The sequence below is a fragment of the Hydra vulgaris genome, chromosome 02 (genome assembly GCF_038396675.1).
Source record: "Hydra vulgaris chromosome 02, alternate assembly HydraT2T_AEP".
NCBI lineage: Eukaryota > Metazoa > Cnidaria > Hydrozoa > Anthoathecata > Hydridae > Hydra > Hydra vulgaris.
Window position 1 is genome coordinate 69,764,163 of NC_088921.1, and position 20,838 is coordinate 69,785,000.

Below are 20,838 nucleotides of genomic sequence, written 5' to 3' on the forward strand. Positions count from 1 at the left end.
GGGAAAACAAACTGCTTCAGTCAAAAACCATTTCAATTGACATTGCCATAAAAAAATGAAACGGTTGAAGGCTTTCATTCAGAATTTTTGAGATGTTGGGGTGGACAATATTATCCACAGAAAAAGCTAACCAGAGCGGAATTGATGGTGGCTTTCCAATTAAGAGGAAGCGCAAAGTGAAGCGAATAGCACTTTATGAAGCTGAAGATGACTCTCACCTTCTCACAGCAGAAACAGAATTCGGATCTCAGTGCAACCTTGTGTTTGACAGCATTATTACACAAATAGAGTGGCGGTTTAAGGCTGATGTCTGCTGTATCCTCTGATTTTGGCTACCTCAGTGGGCATTCACTCTCTAAAAGTTCATTGGATGAACTCAAGAAAAAAGCTGCAAATTTATCTCAAATTGACAAGGCAGATTTAGATTCTTCCAATTTCCAGTCAGAAATGGCAAGCTTTAAATATCAAGCTGCCGCAATGATGGACAACTTTGAAAAATCTAGCCCGATCAACATTTTGCAGCTCATTCATAAATATTCTTTGACCGATGCGTATCCCAACACAACAATTGCTATTTGCATTTTCCTCACCATACCAGTCACAGTTGCTACGTGTGAGAGAAGTTTCAGTAAACTTAAGCTCATAAAACACTATATGAGGTCAACAATTGGCCAAGAACGTTTGTCTAGTTTGGCTATAATTTCAATTGAAAATGAAGTGGCAAACAACATTGATTTTGATGATGTCATTAGTGAATTTGCCTCAAGAAAAGCCAGAAAAGTGGCATTGAACTAAAGTTTGTGCAACCTTAATGACAAATTTTACTTATAACTTGATGTGATAAATTTTGTGATCAATAAATCATTTTTTTCGTTTAATTTTCTTCTTTTTTTTTTAAGGAGGGGGAAGGGAGGGGAAGAGGGGGTGCAATTTTCTTTTCTTGCCCGAAGCGCAAAAAAGGCTCGGTACGGCCCTGGCAACAGTTGCACCAATATATTATGCAACAGTTGCACCAATTTTTTAGCGTCCATTTACATATATAAATTTTATTTATTTTGAAAAGTAAAGTGAAGCTGGGAAACCAAAGAAATATATATACAACACATACTTAATGAGTGTTTATATTTAGTGAAATATAATTCAAAGTAACAATTTAAATGCCTGAAAAAAATTTTTAAAAACTAAACAATTCTAAATTAAATTTATATTAAAGAACTTCTGAATAAACTTTATTGCGGGTAAAATGTCTTTGATTGTTCTATATAATAGTATAAAATTTATAGACAGTGAACTACTGTCTATAAATTTTTTCACATCTTTACGGCGGCATACTTTGAAACTTCTGTAATGTCCTGTTATTAAATTGATGAATATGAAAAGTGTAAAAAATAATAAAACTTTTTAGTGGATAAGTTTTAAATTTTATTCAAAAACCTTTATCTGCTATTAATAGGATTTTTTGTACTTATTTATTATCCAAAAATTATTCAAAAATTTTATAACAAAAAAAATCACATATTATTTTACTTATTTTTTACTTCTGTATTAAATAGTAAAAAAAACTTAAAGTGCTGGATTTTTAAGCATTCTAGACTAATGTTACACTAAAAGTTTTCTTAAGGTAAAAGATTAAAATATGTTTTTTCTGTTCATCTTAAATAAGAAAGTATTTGTCTGATCTTTGGCTCTGATACACAAAAAATATACCAGGTCATGAAGATTATATATTTATTATGCCACTGGGTCTTCTATGCCGAAATTGAGCTATTTAAAATGATCCTAAATTCTCAATATATAGTCAACTTTAGTTAGTGCAATGAGCAGAAAAAAATTAAAGGTCAATGTTTATGGACAAAATGTATAAAATACTCCTCCCAAATATGTTCCTTGTTTGATGCACTGTACTAATATGTACTAATCTGTCAAATTAAAATATGTTCGTTGTTTGATGCACTGTACTAATATGTACTAATCTGTCAAATTAAAATATGTTCGTTGTTTGATGCACTGTACTAATATGTACTAATCTGTCAAATTAAAATATGTTCGTTGTTTGATGCACTGTACTAATATGTACTAATCTGTCAAATTAAAATATGTTCGTTGTTTGATGCACTGTACTAATATGTACTAATCTGTCAAATTAAAATATGTTCGTTGTTTGATGCACTGTACTAATATGTACTAATCTGTCAAATTAAAATATGTTCGTTGTTTGATGCACTGTACTAATATGTACTAATCTGTCAAATTAAAATATGTTCGTTGTTTGATGCACTGTACTAATATGTACTAATCAAATTAAAATCTGTCAAATTAAAATAAAAAAATTTCACTACTTATTATTCTATAATACTTATTATAAAAGAAAAAATTGTAGTAATTAAAAAAAAAACAGAATGGTATGTAATATGGTATAACTATTTAAACTTTGCCATAAACCAACAAAAATCAAAACTAATTTAAAAATGGTTTTGGTTTTTGTTTCTGCTTTGTATGCAATTAAACATCTCAACAGTTAAGCAACATCTCAAAACTAAAAAAAAAAATCAGAAAATATATATATCAGTCATTGATAAGAATAAAAACTCTCTCTATATATATACAGTAAACTCCTGGTTGTTTGAACTGGCACTTATTTGAATTTCCTGCTTATTCAAAGCTATTTTCATTCCCAATGAATTTCCCTTAACAAACTCATGCAAATATCCATCAGTTATTTGAACCAGCAGTTATTCAAAATTTCGCTTATGCAAAGTAATTTTTTGCTCCCCTTGTCAAACACTCTGTCAGTTATTTGAAGTTTTCCTTCGGCTCAATACAACTTTATCGAATGTAATCAAAATGTATGTATGTATATATGTAACAAAAATAACGTTATTAAAATATAAAAAAATTGAACACATTAAACATAGTGCAACGGAAATTTTAACATGACGTCTAAGCGAAAGAAGACAGTACCATGCCCGTATTGTGAGGGTTGTTGGGTGTGATTGACCTTTTCTGTGAGGGTTGTTGGGTGTGATTGACCTTTTCTTAAATAAACTCTCTTTGTTTCATGCAAATTTTATAGAAAAATTTGAGCAAAAATGTCAAATTATTAATCAAAGATAAATATCTTGCTTTTAAAGATTGGAAAAAAATCAAACTAAAAAGAATGTAGCCGAAAAGTTTAGTGTTGCTCAAAACACTTTAACTTACTGGATTAAGCCTTAAGAAGACATAATCATCAAGAGTCAGTCAATTTAGAGCACGCAAAAAGTAAGCACTTGTTTACAAGTATTTAGTAAAAAGATAGTTGCAGCTCAAATAAAGACAAAAAAAGTGTAAAGGGTACTGTTATTTTTTATGGAGTTAATAATAGAAATTAGGAAAATAGTGTTAATATTCATGAATTAACAATATTTTCCTAATTTCTATTATTAATATTATATTAATTCAAATACTAGGTATAGGAACGAGTAGCCTTTGTAATTAGGTCTCAAAACAAGGTCAATTTATTTCTGACCTTAATTTATTTTTAGTCGACTTCGGGTGGGCACAAAATTTTTAACACAAAGATTTCACCATAACAACATAGAAACAAGCTCGGTAAAAAATTGCCAACCTCAAACACTTCCAGTTAGGTCAAAATTGCTGAATACAGATGTTAATTTTAAGGGCTGGGTGAATCACACAACCAGATCTTTAGATTTAAAAAAAATTGTTTGCTATTGTAACAATGCAGAAAACATGAAACCATGTTAGTTTCGCAAACAAGTTTTCCAGCTTATAAGAGATACAAGAAATGCACTTGTCACATAGTTTTCATGGCAAAATTGATCAAGGATCAGATGGAACTTATTTATATGCTATAGTTTAGTTATTGAAAAACATATTTAATATATTTGAGAGAAACAGAAACTAATCAAGAATTTCTAGACCTTATTATCCTAACTTAAAAAACTATTTTTTTTTACCATTTCAGGTATATATACTTTCACTTTTACTGGTACATAAATAGTTTCTTGTCATCATAAAATTATAACAAACTCTAAGAGTTATTCTATAATGGTCCGCTTAATAATATTACAAATACACCATGATCACAAATAGAACTTCTTATTATTACAAATGAGCCATGGGCACAAAATAATTACACTCTTTACAAAGTCCTTCACCACTCAGCTGAATTTTTCATAATAATGGTTATGGTCTTGAGAATTTATCTGAGGCAAAAGCAAACAACAAAGATTTATGAAAATATTTTAAATTTTTCTCATAAAACATAAACTTTATTTTACCATAAAATTATTGTCTATTTACCTTATTCTCATTTAGATCACTTTTTTATTAGTCAACCTTTTTTTTTTCAAATTACTTTAAAAAATCTTGTTTAAGTCTTGTCAAGATTCCATAATAATTTATTTAACTTAACATTTAGATTTTTATCATTAAAAAAACAAACTCCGAGCTCTCATTGTCAAGCTCATGATATTTGTTTTTAAGTCTGTGAAATATATGTGTTTAATATTTATAAGTCAATTTAGTGAAATAAGTCACTTTTTATAGCTTTCTATTCACTCACTGACGAGTCCGCATTTTTTGATTTTTTTTTTTTTTTTTTTTGAGGAGGCCAAAACTTCACAGCGCTTTTTGAAGCAATTCTTTTGATCGTACAACCCTGAAATTTTACAAATAATCTTTTGCCGACTAACAATAGCTATATTTGTTACATTTGATTCAATAAGTCTTTTAGATTTAGTAAAATGAATTAATTTGTTTTTTAAGTGAGCGATAAATTTGTAATGGCAAGTTAGCGTAACGGTCCTCAGAAATTCAAAATAAATTTTCATTGAATATTAATCATAATCAATAAGTGTAATAATTCAATTTTATCAAGACTAAAAAGTAGAAAATAAAATAAATAAAAAAAACTTTTTAAAAATAGCTTTCTATTTAATTGACTAAAAAGTAGAAAATAACTTTTTTCTGTTTCTGGTACTCGTGGAAATCATGTACTTAGTAATAATTACTTTTGTAAAGCCAATACTGGAAGACATTGAAGGCAATTCATATACGTATGTAAACAAACAAACTCATCGAAGTAAAGGAATAGAAAGTTTGGCGCCTTTAGCTTTATGTACATTTAAAACGAATTTGATTTTGAAAGACTTAAAAGGCGCCAAACATACGTATATGAATTGCCTTCAATGTCTTCCAGTATTGGCTTTACAAAAGTGATTATTACTAAGTAGATGATTTCCACGAGTACAAGAAACAGAAAAAAGTTATTTTCTATTTTGTAGTCGATTGAATAGAAAGCTATTTTTAAAAAGTTTTTTTTTATTTATTTTTGCTGAGTTTATCTTTTTTTTAATAATGATTTCATACTGTCATACTTAGTGCAACAATTTTATGTAAAATTTATTATCCAAAACAAAACTTTAAAAAATATTGCCAACCCTTAATTTTAAATAACCAGAAATAAAATGCAACATATACCAGCTTCTTTTCTTTAATTCTCTGTCTTAAAATATCTATGTGCCCTTTAAATGCATGGTTCCATCTAAAAATAACTGTTATAATTGTAATTAACTATGATTATCAAAAATCTGTGTATTTAATTAATCCAATAACTTTAAATATTAATATTCTAGTCAAACTAGGTGCAATATACTTAATTATATGAATGACACTGTGTCGAAATAAAATGAATAATTGAATATTTTCTTAGCTGATAATTTTAAAGTTAATTTACTTTTCTCTTTAATAAATATTAATGTATATAATCATTAGAAAACAAATTTAAAAAAATCAAAACAAACAAAATGTTATAGAAAACTAAATATTTTTATTTAACATAAATGTTTTATGTTAAATAATAATTTTCACATGACATCATCAAAAAAATAAATTAATTAAAAAAAAAAACTTTTTACCTAATATATACTAAACCTCTCTCTCTTTCTCTCTCATAGGGGTGTGTGTGTGTGTGTGTGTGTGTGTGTGTGTGTGTGTGTGTGTGTGTGTGTGTGTGTGTGTGTGTGTGTGTGTGTGTGTGTATATAATATATAATATATATATATATATATATATATATATATATATATATATACATATATATATATATATATATATATATATATATATATATATATATATATATATATATATATATATATATATATATATATATATATATATATATATATATATACTATATCATGCCCTACTGCCTGGTAGGATGCTTCATGTCCTGCAGATTCTATCTGTTGACCAGCCTTGCACCCCTTCCTCATCTATTAGGTTGACACAGATGTATTTTTAATACATTGTTTCCAGTTTAGGATGTTGAATGCTGGATCTTCTTGACTATATGCAGGGGTTTTGCTTGTGTCTCTGTTTTTACTACTAGGCAACTAATTCTACTATCTCCTAATGAGTGTACAGCTCTAAAACTCAGTTTTATGGTTTTGAGGCTGGCTGGTAGTCAGGTTTCCTGAACTCTGTTGTAGCTGTCAGAGAGGCTGATTCCATCAACAGCTGAAAAATATCAAAGTATTAACAGTGCCATGTTGCGCAATGATGGTGTCCCCGCTTGTACTTTTGGTGTACATTGCCAAGGCCACATTTGGAGCCCTTTGTTATGGCTTAGGGTTTATTAATAGTAATGAGGCAATTACTTGGGCTATTAAACAGTGTACTGAGTACAATCTATGCTTTGAGTCAAGTTCTTTAACAAATTTAAAAATTAATAAAGTACCAAAAACTATAAAACACAAAAAACCATCATCATCACCAAGTTTCTAAACCTATTATTCACTAATATTTGTGGTCTTTAATTAACTTTTCTTCTGTTGAGTCTTATCTCTTGCAAAGTTCACAAGACCTACTTACTCTTTGTGAAACCCATTTGAGTTCAGCTGTCTCATCTTGTGATCTTAGTGTTGATGGTTATCTTCCTTTAGATTGAAAAAAAGATTCAAACGGTCACATGCTTGGCCTGGGCATTTACATTCGTAAGAATTCACCCATTTGTCGGGAAACTAGGTTTGAATCCACAGACTTTTATGTGGTTTAATTTAGCACCACTTCACTCTATCGCCTTTCTCATTGTTCTATATCGCTCTCCTTTATCTCAAGACTGCACTCTTTTTGATGTTATTTCTGATCATATTGACCAAGCCTCTCTTTATCCATCAGCTAATATTGTTATTGTTAGTGACTTTAATGCTCACCACACTGAATGGCTTGACTCTAGTGTCAGGGACACTGCAGGCATTAAAACCCACAACTTTTGCCTTTTTCAATCCCTAACTCAAATAGCAGCTTTCCAACTTGCTTTACAGAACACCCGAATCATTTACCTTCTCTACTCGACTTATGCCTTGTTTTTAATCCTCGTCAGTGCTCAGTTTCTCCACATTCACCCTTAGATGCTTCTGATCACAGTTTGATCTCTCTAAAACTAATATCTCATTCTTCTTCATCATCTGAATCCCCCTATTATCGTACCTTTTACAACTACAGTAAAGCTGATTGGGATTCTTTCCGTGATTTTCTTCGTGATGGCCCTTGGGTAGAAATCTTTCGTCTTCCTATTGACAAATGTGCTACTTACATTTCAGACAGGCATGGAATCTTTTATTCCCTCTTGAAAATTCCAAGTCAAGCCTCACTCTTCTCCTTGGTTTTACTAACACTGTGCTGCTGCAAGTGCCAATCAAAACTGTTACTTCTATATCTATCAGCAAACCAATTCTCCAAAAAAAAACAGATGTCTGTTTATTACTACTAGAAACCATTGTAAAAAAGTTTTGGGTAATGCCAAACCCCACTATTCTCAGGTCATGAAATCTCGTATTTCATCACAAAAATTAGGCTCTCATGACTTCTGGAGAATCTTTAATAGTATCAATAATAAGGGCAAATCTGTAACTCCACTTCGCTTGTATGCTACAGACTTTGTCACCTCACCTAAAGACAAAGCTGAACTGTTTTCTAAGAACTTTTCATCAATATCATCTCTTGATTCCACTAGTTGTGTTCTACCTGATATAGCCATCAAACAGGTTGATCCATTGCTTGACATTTGTATCACTCCAGTTTCTGTATCTAAAGTGATTTCCTGCTTAGACTCTTCTACAGCTTGTGGCCTGGACAACATACCTGTTATAGTCTTGCAGAAGTGTTCTCCAGAGCTGTCGTCTATACTTTTAAAACTATTCAACAAGTGCTTATCAGAGTCTTGTTTTCCAGCCTGCTGGAAAGCGGCATCTGTTATCCCTACTGTCAAAAATTCTGGAGAGCGATCTGATTTGTCTAACTACCGTCTCATTAGTCTTCTTCCTATCATAAACAAGGTTTTTGAACCTTTAATTAACAAACTCATCTTGAATCTAATAAGTTACTTTCTGATCATAATATGAATTTCGATTTTCTCGTTCTACAGCTGATTTGCTGACAATAATAACAGATAGGTTTTCGTGCATTAGATAAAGGTGGAGAGGTTAAGGCCATTGCTCTTGACATTTCCAAAGCTTTTGATAAAGTTTGGCATGCTGGTCTTCTCCATAAGCTTTCTTCTTAAGGTGGTATCTGTTAACATCTTAAAGATTATTGAACCCTTCCTTTCCAAGTTGTCTTCGATGGACAGCACTCTTCTTCTTATTCTGTGACTTCAGGGGTTCCTCAAGGCTCTACCCTTGGCCCTCTACTCTTTTTAATTTACATTAACAATCATCCAGATAAGATGGCATTGTTCGCTAATGATACTACTATTTATTGTTGTCATGATAAGAAGCCAACACTCTCTGATTGTTTGGAGGGGGCATTTGAGCTTGAAAAAGATATCACTTCTGCTACAGCATGGGGCTCACAGTGGCTGGTGAACTTTAATTCAAATAAAACTCAATTTTTTTCAGCCAATCGTTATCGCAATAAGTTAGATCTTCCTATAATTATGAACGCTAATGTACTTGATAAGTCATCTACCCTTCATCTTCTAGGATCAACTCTTACTTTGGATCTTTCTTGGAAACCATATATCAAATCCGTTGTTAAATTAGCATCTTCTAAGGTTGAATCTCTTTATCAAGCTTGACACTTTTTTACTCCGGATTCTATTCTCTATCTCCATAAACCTTAAATCCAGCCTTGTATGGAATACTGTTGCCATATCTGGGGTTGGATCTTCTAATGATGCTCTTTTTCTTTTAGACAAGGTGCAGAAACGCATTGTAAACATATAAGGACCTGCTCTTGCAGCCAACCTCCTACCATTATCACATTGTCGTAATATTGTTTCGCTTTCTCTTTTCTACAGATACTATGATGGGCACTTCTCTAAAGAACTAGCGTCTCTTGTGCCATCTATTAAAATTCATTCTCGTGTTACTCGTCATTCGATTAAGTCTAATTCTTTTTCTGTGACTGTTCCTAACTGCTCCAAAAACTCTTATTCCTCTAGTTTTTTCCCTCGAACATCAGTTCTTTGGAATTTGCTTCCTTCATTTTTTTTTTTTTTTTTTTTTTTTAAACATCTTCGCTTCCAACAAGGCTGCAAGCAGCCACTAATTAAAGTTGGAAGTTACTGTAAGAGAAAAGATGAAGATTGTAGAGCAAGATAACGATTGACGGACGATTTAAAAGATTGCAAATTATATGAATCAGGAAAGCAAGATGAAGGAAGCGAATTCCAAAGAGCTGATGTTCGAGGAAAAAAACTAGACGAATAAGCGTTTTTGGAGCACTTAGGAACAGTCACAGAAAAAGGATGACACTTAATTGAATGACGAGTAACACGAGAATGAATTTTAGTAGATGGCACAAGAGACGCTAGCTCTTTCGAGCAGTGCCCATTATAGTATTTGTAGAAAAGAGAAAGAGAAGCAACATTATGACGATGTGATAATGGTTGAAGGTTGGCTGCAAGAGCAGGTCCAACTATGTTTACAATGCGTTTTTGCACCTTGTCTAAAAGAGAAAGGACATCATTAGAAGATCTGCCCCAGATATGGCAACAGTATTCCATACAAGGCCGGATTTGAGATTTATAGAGGTAGAGAATAGAATCCAGAGTAAGAAAGTGGCGAGCTCGATAAAGAGATGCAACCTTAGCAGATGCTAATTTTGCAACCGATTTGATATATGGTTTCCAAGAAAGATTGGAAGTAAGAGTTAATCCTAGAAGATGAAGAGTAGGTGACTCATCGAGTACATCACCGTTCATCTTGCTTTCCTAATTCATATAATTTACAGTCCTTTAAGTCGTCTGTCAATCATTATCTTGCTCTACAATCTTCATCTTTTCTCTTCCAGTGACTTCCAACTCTAATTAGTGGTTGCTTGCAGCTTTGTTGGAAGCGAAGATGTTTAAAAAAATATTTATATATATTTATGTGTATATATATATATATATATATATATATATATATATATATATATATATATATATATATATATATATATATATATTTATGTATATATATATATATATATATATATATATATATATATATATATATATATATATATATATATATATATATATATATATACATATATATATACACACATATATATATTTATATATATACACATACACACAGTTATATATATATATGTATATATGTGTGCGTGTGTGTGTGTGTGTGTGTGTGTGTGTGTGTGTGTGTGTGTGTGTGTGTGTGTGTGTGTGTGTGTGTGTATATATATATCCAAAAATTTGCAGGCAGGCTAAATAAAATTAAGTCATCAACTTTGTAGAATATCAACTTGAATAAGTAGCTAAGGCTGCCACCACAGCTTTTGGTTCCCATTAAAGGTATTTGTCTGGACTGTCGGTTGGATTTGTATTCTTTGATGATGAAATTTTGGCAAAAGAAAAGAGATTGGTGGGTATGTCATTTAACGGAAGTGAAGTGTCTGAGAATCCGCCAAAATGTATCCTATTATTTAATGAATCAACCGCAAAGAAATTAGATAATTTTGTGACAACATTGACACTGAGATTTTTCAAAATACTCGGCTTGTCTGATGAATTCTTGCAATATGATCCTGAAAACTAAGGACTCCAGGATGTATACAGAATAAGTCAGGAACTTTAGCCAAGCAAGGGCTTGCCTTATTTCAAAAAGTTTTTTTAACACACAATGAAGAGCAAAAGCAGTTTTGTTGCAAACTGTTGAAGAGAAATTCTCTGTGCCAACCAAAGCTAATACTATTGAACAATCTTAGTAATAAAATATCAAAATAATAGTAAAAATATCTATAGTAAAAATATTTTAAAAATAGTAAAACTATCTACAGTAAAACTATCACAGTAAATCTTTATCTACAGTATTTAGTATTTAATTGACAAATTGCACATTGTTTTATATATTGTTCTACTTTAGTATCAAGGTCAGGAAAGTAAACTTTCTGTCTAAGTAGTGATTTGGTTTTCTTGAGTCCCATGTGACTATTATGCGCCAGTTGTATAACTGTAATCTCTTGTGATCGTGGAACTATAATTCGATTTGCTTTTTGGATAATGTCCGATGTTTGATTTACTTTAAGATCTTGGCTAATTTTACGGTAAGCAAGTAACTCTTTTTGAAACTTTCTTATTTCTGGAGGACAATTCAGATGTGTTAGTTTATACCAGGTATTAGTGGCGACTAACTCTGTAAGTATTCGTAGATTAGGATTGACTTTGGTTTCTCTTTGAATATCTAGTGGTGAAAGGGCTTTAGGACTTGTGTATTCAGCAGTAAAGTTGACATATTTTTCTAGCCTTTCGTTGTCACAAGAGTCTACCAGGTGTTGACTTGGATAATCAGATATATTATGTTTTCCTTGGACGTAGTGCAAATCAAAAGAATATCCCTGTAATCGTAAAGTCATACGCTCAATGCGAAGTGGTACTGTAGCATTTGGGTTGTTTAAAACCTTCACAATTGCTTCGTGACTGCTGTACATTTTAAAAGGGTGTCCAACAAGGTATTTCACAGTATTTAAGTATTTATCTACAGTATTTAAATAGTAGTTTTTACAGTACAGTACAGTAACAGTAGTTTAAGTATTTTGGTCGATAAGTTTTTTTTTCTTAGTTTTTTAAGGTACTCCAAGAAGACCTTTCAGTCTTATCATAAAGCCCCACAGAAGAGCATTTAGCCAGGAAGTTCATGCCTCCTTCCTTACCAATGTCATATGTTAAGTGTTGTACCTTACATATGTTAAGTGTCATTTTTCCATAAAACGAATCAATCTTTTTTCTGTGGTAATTTGACAGCATCATATATTAATGGGTTGGGAAATACTTTTTTGACACATTTTTTTAACACCCTAATATATATATATAAATATAAATATATATATACTATTAGAGTTAGAAGTTACTGGAAGAGAAAAGATGAAGTTTATAAAGCAAGATAATAATTAACAGACTTATTTAAATTAGTTAAAAGAATGCAAATTATGTGAATCAGAAAAACCAGAAGGAAGTAAATTCCAAATATTTTTGGAGCACTTAGGAACAGCAACAGTAAAAGGATGAGACTTGATTAAACAATGAATAACAAAAGAATGAATTTTAGAAGGTGGCACAAGAGACGTTAGCTCTTTAGACCAGCGACTATTATAGTATTTAAAGAAAAGAGAAGCAACATTACGACTAAGGACTGGCGAAGTCGACTTTTTAAGACTTGAATTTAAATGAAAGACGAGTTAAGATCATATGCGTATACCGAATTTAACTGAAAGACGAATTTAAGCCGTATATGTAGCCTAAATTTAATTGAAAGCCGAATTTAGACTTCTAAACCAAATTTAACTGAAAGCCGAATTTGGATTTTAAAAACACATTCAAATAAAAAAGAAATTTTTTAAGAACTTTTTCAAGTTTTATAAAAAAATTTTTGTTTTTTGTTTTTTTGTTTCTTTTAGAAGACATAACAGTTTTGCCACGGAGTTGGAGTTGCAAAACAAGCAAGTAAAACCCGCCAGGGTTTTACTTGCTTGTTTTGAGGATGATACCCCAATGGGGGTTTCTAGGAATGAGCATTAAAATATTCGAAACACCATATACCAGAGAATTTAATCGCTATAAGGGTCAATACTATATCCATTTCCTGATGAGAATCTGGTATTATACTACATAATTTTCAATTTTATTTTAACGCTGATATATTTTAATTCTCTTTCTTTAAGTATTTAGGCGCACGCTTTCCTTTTATAATATATGTTTGTTTTTGTTGCTTGTTGTAATACTTCTGCTTTATAGTTGTATTTTATGTCTAATGAATTGATTAATTTTGTTATATTATGATAATTGGTTAACCACATTATGCTTACCACAACGATGGCAATTGTTAATAATTGTTTTTGTTTTTGTAATATGTTTTTGTTTATTTATCTTATAAATTCTTATAGGTTAAATTAGATGTTCCTATTTTTTATCTGAGGCTGAAGGGGTTCGGTTGCATGAAAATAAACAGACTTATTGTGTTTGTCGCTCTTTGAGAATATAAACAAAATGTAAAAGGAATATTCCCACTATAAGGGTGCATGTTTTTATAAAACAAATTCACTAAAACGGTATGAATTATAACTAAACCTGTACTAAGTTAAACAAAACTGTAGTTAAGTAAAAACAAAAATAATTTCTAATATAATCAATTGCTTCTTTTCTCTCAGGCATTAACGGCTAAATATGTTCCACTTGTGACTATACTTACCTGTTCTAGTTGCGAACCTTATATATAAAAAGAACATAATAACATCAGAACTGAACAAAACGGAGAATCAAATTATTTACAAACACAGATAAATACAGATAAAGACATTAAATGACACATAAAACTTTAAGATTTATAACCCTACAAACACAAAACACAATAACTTACGGAACACTGAAACAAAACTTACTCATTTCTAACATAACCAACACTCACTTAACTCAAATGTAATCACTGAATAATACTCCCCTTTCAAACACCACCTCTCAATACTGGACATCTGCCCAAATATTATAATTTATCTAGCACTCCCTTGCACTTATATAAAATATTTCTCCCTTCTATTAAGACTATTACGGCCTGATGGTTCCATATAAGTGGTGGAACTTTAATAGCTTCCACTGCGAAACAATAGCAGAATTTTTTTTGGTTTTTGCTTCCAAGAAGACCTAACGGTTTTGCCATGGAGTTGATCAGAAAAGTACTTAACTAGGAAGTTCAAACCTCCTTCCTTACCAATGGTGCAAAATATGACCAGAGCTTGCTTCCAACCCTAGGTCTCTTGCTTCTAAAGCAAGCGCTCTAACCACTGTGCGATTGCTGTATAATCATTTTTTATAAACTAAAGTTATTATTTTTTAGCTTGTAATTAACCATAATTTGACATAATGACATAGAACAAGTGAGGACAAGTAAATTTTAATATATTAAAAAAATAAATGCTTACAAAAAACAATTTGCATTAAAATAAAAAATCTAAAAATTCAGTAATAATGAGAATTTAAGTTATGGAATCTTTTTAACTCTTAATATTTTTTAACGGACATAAACAAAAAAATATTTATGTTTATTGAAAATATTTCATTGTCAATTTTATAAAGGAAAAAGATCTTTAAAATATTAGGTTAAATATTCATCTGTTTTTTACCTTTAGGATTTTTTAAAAGGGATAAATAATATTTAATGAGTGATGAATAGACTTTGTCCCTAAAAAAGACTTTTTGAATATTGACTCTGACAGAAAAATGTATTTCCAAAATGTTTTTTTTTTTTTACTGAATTCATGTTCCCCAGGCTGAGTGGGCCACTTTAGTTGAGGAAGCTACTTCTTATATCGGTTACAACCCTCTCTCAACTCTTTAAATCAGAAACACTTTTCGGAGTTAAAGAGTTGAAAAAGGGTTCTAACCAACAGAAACAGGTTGATATACAAAAAACATATAATTTATTTTATAATTCTTGTTCATTATAAATTAAAAAAAACCTTATAGCTTTTGAATTTAACTAAAAGTTGAATGAAATTTTGAAATTGCAACCAAATTTAACTGAAAGCCAAATTTCTATTTCAACTTTGGCACCGAAGTCGAAGCTGAAGTCAACTTTGTCTTTCAGTAAACTTCGTAATCCGAATTTTAACTAATATTCGTCGGTCCTTAATTACGACGATGTGATAATGGTTGAAAGTTGGCTGCAAGTCCAGATCCAACTATGTTTACAATGCGTTTTTGAATCTTGTCTAAAAGAGAAAGGACATCATTCGAAGATCCACTCCAATTATGGCAACACTATTCCTTACAAGGATGGATTTGAGATTTATAAAGATAAAGTATAGAATCTGGAGTAAGAAAGTGGCGAGCACAATAAAGAGATGCAACCTCAGCAGATGCTAATTTTGCAATCGATTTAATATATGGTTTCCAAGAAAGATCGAAAGTAAGAGTTAATCCTAGAAGATAAAGAGTAGATGACTCATCAAGTACATTACCACTCATAAATATAGGAAGACCTAGATTATTGCAACAATGATTAGCTGAAAAAAATTGGGTTTTATCTGAGTTAAAGTTCACCAGCCACTAAGAGCCCCATGCTGTAGCAGAAGTAAGATCTTTTTCAAGCTTAAATGCCCTCTTCAAGAAATCAGAGAGTGTTGGCTTCTTATCAAGCCAAGAAAAAAAGGTAGTATCATAATCGAACAATGCCACCTTATATGTGAGAATTTCAGGGAGATCATTAATGAAAATTAAAAAAAGCATAGGGCCAAGGATAGAACTTTAAGAAACCCCTGAAATTACAGGAAATGAAGAAGAGTGCTGCCCATCTAGGACATCTTTTATACTACGATTTGTAAGGAAAGATTCAATAATTTTAAAGATGTTACCTGATACATCATAAGTAGAGAGTTTATGAAGAATACCAGTATGCCAAACTTTATCAAAGGCTTCAAAATATAATATATATATATATATATATATATATATATATATATATATATATATATATATATATATATATATATATATATATATATATATATATATATATATATATATATATATATATATATATATATATATATATATATATATATACAACCCTCGGAATTAGGGTCGGCATTCAGCAATGCTGACCTAAAAGTGTTTGAGGTCGGCAAATTATTGCCTACCTCAATTTTCCTAATTCCGAGGGTTATATATACAAATATATATATATATATATATATATATATATATATATATATATATATATATATGTATATATATATATATATATATGTATATATATATATATGTATATATATATATATATATATATATATATATATATATATATATATATATATATATATATATATATGTATATATATATATATAAAGGTAGTATATAGGCTTCAGTACATATTTATTTTTCATATATGTTTATATAAATTATAACAATATTTTTATCTAATAATATATTTATCTAAATATTATGTATATATATATATATATATAAATATATATATATATATATATATATATATATATATATATATATATATATATATATATATATATATATATATATATATATATATATATAAAATCGGAAATGCAAATCATTATTTTAAATGTAAAATACATTATGTTAAAAAAATTCTAGAACACTTAAACTAGAAACAGTAATCCAAAAACATACAAACACATACAGTTCAAGTTCCACTTTATTATCAAGAGCAAATTGGATGTCAGTGAGTAGGAGGTTTTTGTAAATAGTTTCTAGTCTAAAATAAAAATTTAATTACATAAATTTTTTGATCAAAAATATAATTTAACTTTTATATAATTTTGTTTCTTTTTAAATCTACAGTATACTTTTAAAGAACTTTTTTTTAAATAATATTAGGGACCCGCCTGATATTCAAAGGTCTTGAGCAACCCCTATAGATATCTTACATTAAAAAATTTAAATCCAATATATAGAATATAGAAAACATTTAGGGGTTGTTAGTAGACATTTTCAAAAAATGTCTGCTCTCAACCCCTTTGAATGTACTTAAGCCCTGGGGGCTTTAGTACATTCAATGATTGACTAAGTTGGGAGAGCATGCAGGAATTGACACTACATTGACTTAGTGTTTGTTGGGGCCTCATCACATTCATTGTTCTTATTTTTTCTTTTCTGGAAAATGAAAGTATGTATGTATGTATATATGCATGTATGTAAGATGTATGTATGTATGTATGTATGTATGTATGTATGTATGTATGTATGTATGTATGTATGTATGTATGTATGTATGTATAAGGCTTAGACAGAAACAGCGAGCGATCGCACCACACTGACCACGCTTTTAATATTTTTTCTTTTCTATTTGACCAGGTGGTTTTGATTTTTTAACAATTTTAATGCTATTCAAAGAAATATATACAATCAACAATATATACAACACTTTTTAGTAATTTAAATAAAATTTGTTCATGCGTTAAACAAACATTAGAAGTAATTTGTAAAAAGTTTTGCATAACTTTAATAAAATGTTTCTTAAAATAAATTAAGTAATTTATTTTAAATGCAATTAAAAATGTAACAAAAAGTATTTTCCCTTTGAGTTTGAGTTTTTTGAGTTATATTTTAGTGCTTATATATTTTCTTTTTCGTAAGAAATTTTCTTTTTTAATTTTTCTAATTTATTTTCTTCCTAGTTTAAGGTTAGCTAGCTTTTCTATTTTCAGCGCATTTCTAAAATGTCAAAAAATCATTTAAAAATTTAAACAGTTGTGGTCAAGTTGTCAAAAAATCATTTGCGTGGTCAGCAATAACGCTCAATCGCACTCCATTTCTGTACAAGCCTGATGTATGTATGTATGTATGCATGTATGTATGTATGTATGTATGTATGTATGTATGTATGTATGTATGTATGTATGTATGTATGTATGTATTAATGTATGTATGTATGTATGTATGTATGTATTTATGTATGTATGTATGTATGTATGTATGTATGTATGTATGTATGTATGTATGTATGTATGTATGTATGTATGTATGTATGTATGTATGTATGTATGCATGTATGTATGTGTATGTATGTATGCATGTATGTATGTGTTTGTATGTATGTATATATGCATGTATGCATGTATGTATGTATGTATGTATGCATGTATGTATGTATGTATGTATGTATGTATATATGTATGTATGTATGCATGTATGTATGTGTCTGTATGTATGCATGTATGCATGTATGTATGTATGTATGTATGTATGTATGTATGCATGTATGTATGTATGTATGCATGTATGTATGTATGTATGTATGTATGTATGTATGTATGTATGTATGTATGTATGTATGTATGTATGTATGTATGTATGTATGTATGTATGTATGTATGTATGTATGTATGTATGTATGTATGTATGTATGTATGCAGTGATGCATCCAGGCTGATTTTGATAATTCTTTATTAATTAAATAATTCTGTATTACTTATTGCCTTGCTGTTTTGTAATGATAAAACTTGTTGTGATAATTACAAAATTGTTATTAATGTTGCTTAGAAAAGCAACACTTGCAAATGACGTTTAAACCAAATTAAAATTGTATTTTAAGGCAATAAGAAAGCTTAATTTGAATTCACATGGATGAATTCTGGAATGTTACAATTGGATTAAAATGTTAAACGCACATTTTGATTGGGTTAAAATTTAAAATAATTAGCATTTTATATTTTTATAATAAAAATATTGTTGTTTTAAAATACACTTAGTATGGGTTTCTCCTCCGCTTATGTTTCTATAGCTACAATTTACTTTGCAATTAAACTCTACAAACTTTAAATTTTCTCATTTGAAATATTAGTAAAATTGTAGTACAAATATAAGTAAACAGTTTTAAATAACAAAACAATTAAAAGTTTTTTAAAACGTTATAACAATATAATAATTATGCCAAAAAACATGAATTAAAAAGTAAGAGAATAATAGTATTGGCATTGTCCAAAGGAGAATGCATTAAAAAATTTTAATTTTATTTGTTCAACGTTGCGCTTTCCTACGGAAAAATAAGGACAATGGCAACCCTAGACAAGAACAAGAAAAAAAGTTATTAATTTTTGAATGAAATAATGACCTTACTATGCAATAAATATGCTATGCAATAAATTTTTTTCAAACTATTTAAAAGAAATATAAATAATGTGACTTCCCCCACCCCCTAAAACCAGTCATTAGGGTCCCAAAATGTTAAAAAAGTTTCCATTAGATATAAAAAACAAAAAAACTCCCTAAATTTTGAAAAGAGCTCCTAAATTTGCAAATGGGCCCCCTAAATTTGCTAGTCTCCCCCCAATTGAGGAGTGTGGGGTAGCCTAGCCACAGCTCTGAATATAAACATATTGTTTATATAATTATATATAAATTAATTATAAATTATTAATATAAATATATTTTTTATTAAATGTTATAGTTATAATACTTGTCTCGCAGGTACCTGCAATAAAGGGTACTCATGGGAGTCTCCCATAATAAATTTGATTTTTTATTCTTTAAATTAGTAAGTGAATAAGGCATATAAACGAAAATTAGCGACAAATCAATGTTGACATTAAAACCATCAATGTAGCATTAAGGACTATTTTGGTTAATGATCTATATTATATTTTTATTTCGAAAAACGTAATTTAATGCAATATACACAATTGCTAGATATTAGGGAGAGCCTCTTCCTAATATCTAGCAATTAAAGTAAAAAACATATTATACAATATACCTCTCCCGGAGAGGTAAATTATATAATTTTTTTAAAGTTATCTGATATTTAGACTGGTTTGCCCAAAAAATATCTGGATATGTCACTGGTACAATGTATGTATGTATGTATGTATGCATGTATGTAGGTATGCATACATATATGTATATACGCATGTATGTAGGCATGCATGTATATATGTATGTATGTATGTATGCATGCATGCATGTATGTATGTATGTATGAATGTATGTATGTATTTATGTATGTATCTATGTATGTAGGTTTGTGTGTATTTATGCATGTACCATTAATATAATTAAAGAAACAGATTCAAATGTTTTTAAGCACTTAAGACTTCTTTCAAAGCTTCTTAACTTTTTTTCAAGTCTTTTCAATACTTATAATGGGAAAAATTAAATATACCAAGCAAGCTTAAGCAGCTATGAACTTAAAGTATGTCAATGATAATAAAAAATAAAGAAAACCAAGTTAAGCCTAAAAGCTATGCAGAAAGGATTGAGAGTTTTTCATAGCAATATATTAGATTTACATTAAAATTCTATTAAAAAACTTGCATTAAAATTTTATGGAAATAAATTTAAAGTTTATTTTTTGTTTCAGTTTTTACTGTTATTTATGTTAGTATTGGTAAAATAGACCAAAAAAAATTATTCAGACTACTTAACATCCATAAACCTAAATGAAAGTTAGACAACCCATTATATGGATGACATAAAAGTTTAGACCTACTTTTTCAATTACAAATCAACATATCGTCAACATATAGTCAATAAAAAGTGCAAAAGGGTTAAGTTAGATATATTAAATCTCTCTCACCATAAGAGTTAAAAACATTTAAGAAACTATGTGATAATAAAAATTACAATTTTCCAAACAGCTGATAAAATTGGATGTGTCTGGATCTTAGATAAATGATTTAATTTAACCTTATAAAAGATATATTTACTCTTTTTGCATAATTATAAACTTACTCTTTCTATTTAATTAAGTGATAACATTTACACACACATACACACACATACTGTTGTGTGTATGTATGTGTAATCACATTGTTGTCTACCTGTTTGGTAGACAACAATGTGATTACATTGTTGTCTA

General features: G+C 29.5%; 1 protein-coding gene across 1 annotated transcript in view; it reads right to left on the reverse strand.

Annotated features, from left to right (window-relative positions):
• Window positions 1–20,838, reverse strand: part of LOC100203085 (nonsense-mediated mRNA decay factor SMG7) — a 48,880-nt gene that overhangs the window by 24,719 nt on the left and 3,323 nt on the right. Inside the window, exons 4-5 of the mRNA XM_065791820.1 lie at window positions 16,666–16,740; window positions 5,485–5,548 (exon numbers count right to left, since the gene is read on the reverse strand). Of these exons, the coding sequence (XP_065647892.1) occupies window positions 5,485–5,548; window positions 16,666–16,740 (139 nt within the window). The remainder of the gene's footprint in view (window positions 1–5,484; window positions 5,549–16,665; window positions 16,741–20,838) is intronic.